Below are 5,947 nucleotides of genomic sequence, written 5' to 3' on the forward strand. Positions count from 1 at the left end.
GGCCTCAAACTCAGAAATCCACCTGCCTCTGCCTCCCAAGTGCTGGGATTAAAGGCGTATACCACCACCACCACCTGGCTTCACACTTAGTTCTTAAACTGCAGGCCTCAGATGCCTTTAGGACAAAGAAGACTCTGCTGCTGAGTAAAGAGAATCACAGTGTATGAGTCATTCTTTGGCAGTGCTCGGAGAGAAGGAGCTTCCTGGGCTCTGTCTGTCTACCTGTTCTCTTAGGACAAGGCTGACAAGCTATAGATAATCACGGACTGACACCACTTGTCATCCGTATTTTCTTTGTACAATTACTGAGCTAAGGATGGTTTTTGCATCTTTATTTTTATACAGACTGAATCTCAGACCTTGTTCATTTCATGTTTGACAAATACTCTACCCTGTGCTACATGCTTAGTCCCCTATTTCCCTCTCTCTTTTGTTTTTCTGAAATCACGTCAATGTTTCCGAGACTGGCCTACACTTGCCGTCCTCCTGCCTCAACATCCCACATAGCTTTAATTTTAGGCCTGTGCCACCAAGCCCAGCATTTTGTTATTGTAGATGTTTTTAGTTTTTAAATGGTTATTTAGGAAGAAGAGTGTGTAGCAAGGACCACAACATCTGACCCTGTACTGAGTTGTCTGTGTTCCTAGGCCTCCTGGTAGCCTGAACTGTGGTACTTGGGCCAGGCAGAGTTTTGGTGCTTAATTGAAATAACTCATATAATCAGATTGACCACTCCACAGATACGTGCCGTTGCTGTATCATTTAAAAGAAAAGGACATTGTGGTCCCAAGTTACACAGCACCAACTGCTCCCAGCCCAGCAGCCTCAGCAGAGGCCCTTCAGAGGTGCAGAAGACCAGTGAGATAGATGATTGTGGCCTTGTAGCTCACAACATGTTTGAGCCATGTTCTTCTAGAAGAGAAAAAGCAGCTGGGGCTGGTGGGCCATGCCTTTAATCCCAACACTCAGGAGGTAGAGGTCTACAGATCTAGTTCTAGTACATCCAGGGCTACACAGAAAAACCCTGTGTCAAAAAAAAAGAAGGGGTCGGGCGGTGGTGGCGCACGCCTTTAATCCCAGCACTTGGGAGGCAGAGGCAAGCGGATCTCTGAGTTCAAGGTCAGCCTGGTCTACAGAGTGAGTTCCAGGACAGCCAGGGCTACACAGAGAAACCCTGTCTCGAAAAACCAAAAAAAACCCTTAAACCTGAAATGGGGCTTGCAAGGTAGCTCAGTGGTGAAAGGAGCTTGTGACCTAAGTTTGAGCCCCAGGAATCAAGAGATGGAAGCAGAGAACTAACTCCTGCACATTGTCCATACATTATATACTTGTATGGTATGCTATGTATGCGTGTGTGCACACACACACACACACACAGTGGAGAAGAGCTGAATTGGTAATTTTTATGTTGGGTTTTTGGGTTTTTTTTTTTTTTGGTTGGTTGGTTGGTTTTGGGAGGGTTTTTTTGTTTTGTTTTTTGTTTTTTGTATTTTCGAGACAGGGTTTCTCTGTATAGCCCTGGCTGTCCTGGAACTCAGAAATCCCCCTGCCTCTGCCTCCCAAGTGCTGGGATTAAAGGTGTGAGCCACCACTGCTCAGCTGATTTTTATGTTTTATTACACCATAATATAAAAAAAGAAAATAGAGTAGACATGACAGCACATTACCTATAATCCCAAAACTCAGGAAGTAGAGACGTCAGGATCAACTACAAGTTCGAAACCAAGTTGTGTTACATAATTGAATTTGAACCAATCTATATATAGTGAGATCTGTCTCAAACTAAAAATAAGTAAATCAATAGCACTCATCATGAGGCTGAGGCAGGAGGATCACAATTTAGATGAAGACCTGTGGGGTCTAAAAAGTAAGTTTCAAGGCTTGATTGAGTAAGTTAGTGGATTAACAGCAGAGTATTGGTCATATTTTTATAGTGGTCTAAAACTAAAACAGCCCGAATATTTAGTAGATATAAGCTCATTGGATCCAGCTGTGGAAGCAAGCAGTGACAGCCAGTGTGGGTGACTGACTGAGACACAAAGCTCCATGTTGAATTCTCCTCCGTAGAGAGAGTGCCCACTTTTTCCCCCACATCACATTCCCTGGGCTTAGATTAGTTTCTAGGTGGTAGAGAGTAGTCCTGACTGACTGGCTAAGATGTGAAAGTGTGTAGACATCACTCACATCATGAATCGCCAAGATGTGAACAAAATGTAATGTGAACAAAACTTACTCCAAGGGTTTCTTAGCAAATCACCTCATACCAGTCAGTAGAGTTAGCCAGTCTAGTCTAGTCTATTGCATTCTTAGGTTTTGTATACCATGAACTCAGAATGGCAGTGTACTGCCTTGCCTTTGTGTAACAGTAGCTTCGGTAGCTGTTGGAGGAGTGGGAGGCTGGGGGCCTGGATGTCCAGAAGGCTCACTGCTTTGTCACACCTACCTCTGGCCTTTCTACGGTCTTGTCTTTTTATGTTCTTGTCTTGCCACATTGTAGAGACTGTAGATCAGTGTGTCATCCTTGTACAGGGCCCATGCTACCTGCTCTGTATTCTTCTACTTTTAGTAAATAGTATACCTAACCAAGCACTTGGGGGCGGTTCATTTCCCACCATTTTGAAGTGGGCAGGATTCTATCTCACAGAAGGATGGACAGCAGCAGGGTGCCCCTCAGCTGGCAGCCTCCATTGTTCCTCTGCACTGCTGCCCTTCCCTAAAGCCTATCTTCCTCTGCATCATCAGGCAGTGTCAGCTTAACTAATGTGAGCAGCCCCCAAACCACAAGCTGGTCTCTGAAAGGTCCGTTTTCTAAACAGAATGTGAGCGCCTAGTGCTTGTGCAGCTCTGAGTCAGCATGGACCCCGGGTTAACAGCATCCTCTGAGTGCTTGGATGGAATTCAACAGTGCTCATCATTTCAGCATCAGGGCTAATTTAGGCTGCTCTCTGTAGCACTGGGCAAGTCATTGTGAATTACAAGTGCACAGTGGAGAGAAATGCCTGTAAATCACTAATCATTGCCGATGACTTCACCTAACAGTAGTGAAGACACCATAGCTTCTCCCTGTTTTCAAACTTGGATTTGGTAAATCTATAATGCTTGGTTTCCCTGCCCCTGGTGCTGAGTCAGTCAGTGCAGGCAGCATGGCAGATAAGCATTGAGTACCCACCTACTCTAAATGCAGTAACCAAAGAACCTCAGATTTGTAGGAGGTCTTCCAGAATCAGCCTCTCCTGGGGCTGTTGGAGTGTCTCTTCCAGAGATGATGAGAGTTCTCTTTTCCCATATACCCTGGCTGTGGGCCTGTCTAGCCAGGCTGTGCCTACAGTTTTTTGATGATCTCTCATCCTTTCTTGCTTCCTATTCCCCTCCCCCACCCCCATTTGTTTTTTTCAGCAGTCATCCACTTCCAGTGGTAGCGTGTTTGGGTCTGGAAATGCTTCAAGAGGGGGCGGTTTCTTCAGTGGCCTTGGAGGGAAACCCAGCCAGGATGCTGCCAACAAAAACCCATTCAGCTCCGCTAGTGCGGGCTTTGGATCTACAGCTACCCCAAGTAAGTTGAGAAGAGTTTTCCTAGCTCCTCAGTCCTCTGATGTCACTGTTCTGTGGTGTTGTCAAAGCTTCAGAGACAAATACAAAAAGAGCTGAAGCTGGAGAGGGTCTGTACCTACACTGCTCTACTTTGGGATTTATTTTTGTTTTAATAAGGTGTGCTCCTTACCTATGAAAGGACAATAAAGCTTAGGGGACAGATGGGTGTGGTGGGCTGCTTCTGTGTCACCCCCAAAGCCAAGCTCACTCTGTTTTCTACCCTGAGGTTGCCTGCAGGCAGTGTGGGGCAGACAGCAGCCATGAGCCCCAGCATGGACGGGCACAGAGCTTCCACTCACCTGGCTCCTCTGATGCTGAAGTGCACTAGTGTAGGCTCGAGCCTGTGTGGTTCTCATTACTTACCTCTGCTGCTGTTTCCCCTGAAGCTGGACTTCCTAGCACTTTTTTCTCCAGCTGATTTCTCATGTTCTGCGTTGATCTGTCTTTCACAGTTGGAAGTGGAAGATGCTGTATACCGCTGCTGTGGATGGGATGTCAAGTTGTATTCTTGCCCTCCTTGCCTTACCTGCTTGCACTTGAGTGCTGGATTGAGCTTCCCGTGTTAATGAGTGTAGTGCTTGCATCTCTCAGCTGTTTTCATCATATTAAGGCCTGTGGCATGAAGAGCAATGTTTTCTGTCCCAGCTTTGTTCTTCTGGCTGTATGGATCAAGGACTGGTTGTCCTGATATCTCTGCTATAGTAACATGTGGCAGGATTGCTTGTCTGGGCACTTCCCTCCTAGGTCACCAGGCTTTGCCAGGAAGGATTTAGAACCTACAGTGAAAGGATCTCAGAAATCGTATTTGCAAAAACTGTCTTGCAGACGAACAACAGAATCCTGATAAGCAAAACAAAAATAGGTTCATGCCAAGGCAGGGGCTGAGAGTTCTGATGTAATGGAAATGTTTGACCACTTATCCCCTGGGACTGAAAGGCTCTGACCCCCTGTGCCCCGGGACTGAAAGGCTCTGTGTAGCAAATGCTATAAAAGCTCGGTCCTTTCAGATAAAAGTGAGAAAACAACAGATGTGATGCTCAGCTCACATACATCTAACATGTTTAGCACGCAGCAGCATCATCACTGGTCATGCTGGTTAGAAATTGGGGTGGATCCTAGATATAGTGTGTGAGGCCATATAATTTACCAGCCAGTTTGTGAATGGCTTAGATGTGTCATATCTCTGCGCCAATTCATCTCTGACACCATGTCTTTTGCTCGTCAGCTGGCCTTCTCCCAGAGGTCAGTTTGAGCTTGTGTGCACTAGCACATGGGAGTCGACCTCGCACAATCTTTCCCCATGCCCACATTCAGTGTCTGAAGTCAGCTGAAAGAGTATTGGCCCAGCAGTGGGAATGAGCATACCACACACAAGGACTCTCCTCTCTGTGGATGGGTGTTAAACAGCGTGGATACCAGACACCTAGTGGTCTTAATGGGTTTTTTTTTTTATGATTTCATAGTGAAGGGATCGGAATCTTGTTAAACCCTATGACCAAGTAAGTGCAGGCTAAGGGAGAGGCAGGAAGAGCTGAGCTGCATCCTTCTACACTTTCCAGTGACTGCCTTGCTCCCTGTTGACGCTGGCATCCCATGCTCATGAGCACTGCTGTTCTCCTGGCTGAATTCCATGTGTTTCCTCCCTACCTCTCACATAGGCCTTCCCTGTTACTGTGGTCATGGCCCCACCCCATCCCCAACTTTGCTATGGTCAGGAAATCCATCTCAAATCAAATATTCTTTTGTTTTGTTTTTTTGTTTGTTTGTTTTTTTCAAGATGGGTTTCTCTGTGGAGCCCTGGCTGTCCTAGAACTAACTCTGTAAACCAGGCTGGCATTAAACTGAGAAATCTGCCTGCCTCTGCCTCCCAAGTGCTGGGATTAAAGGTGTGCGCCACCACTGCCTAGCCAAATCAAATATTCTTAAGCTGCTTTTCTTTTGCCACAGTTCTGATGCAGAACTCTTTGGCAGCTCCCTATCAATGATTAAAGATAGAGTCCAAGCTCACTTCAGTCTAGATGACCAAGACAATCTAAGAAGACTGTGCCAGGAGACCGATGGGTTTCCTTTTGAGAAGTTTTGTCATCTCCCAGCCAAAGTCAGGCTGTTAGACTCTTAGGTCATTTGAGACTCAGCACCATGTGTGGATTGTCACCCATGGTGACATCCTGACTTAACTGAGTTAACATTGCCCTGTACATGCTGTTTCTCTTTAAGGACCTGAAGGATGTGTTGGGATGGAGAGGTCATTTGTTTCAAGCCTGGAGCCTGCAAAAGGTGCTCCCTCCATGGCTGTTCCTGAGGACGCCTACCTGGGGAAGAGCCTGGGTGAGGCTCTAGGGAGCCCCTCTGAGTG

The 5,947-nt window shown here is 46.4% G+C and overlaps 1 protein-coding gene across 5 annotated transcripts in view; it reads left to right on the forward strand.

The window, feature by feature from the left end:
- Nup214 (nucleoporin 214) overlaps positions 1-5,947 on the forward strand; it is an 84,098-nt gene that overhangs the window by 65,907 nt on the left and 12,244 nt on the right. For 3 of the 5 annotated variants that reach the window (XM_031369772.1, XM_031369768.1, XM_031369770.1), the window contains one exon: positions 3,397-3,553. In XM_031369772.1, the coding sequence (XP_031225632.1) occupies positions 3,397-3,553 (157 nt within the window). The remainder of the gene's footprint in view (positions 1-3,396; positions 3,554-5,947) is intronic. The other 2 variants (XM_031369769.1, XM_031369771.1) reach the window with 1 other exon arrangement.

Source organism: Mastomys coucha, unplaced genomic scaffold (assembly GCF_008632895.1).
Source record: "Mastomys coucha isolate ucsf_1 unplaced genomic scaffold, UCSF_Mcou_1 pScaffold15, whole genome shotgun sequence".
NCBI classification, from domain to species: domain Eukaryota; kingdom Metazoa; phylum Chordata; class Mammalia; order Rodentia; family Muridae; genus Mastomys; species Mastomys coucha.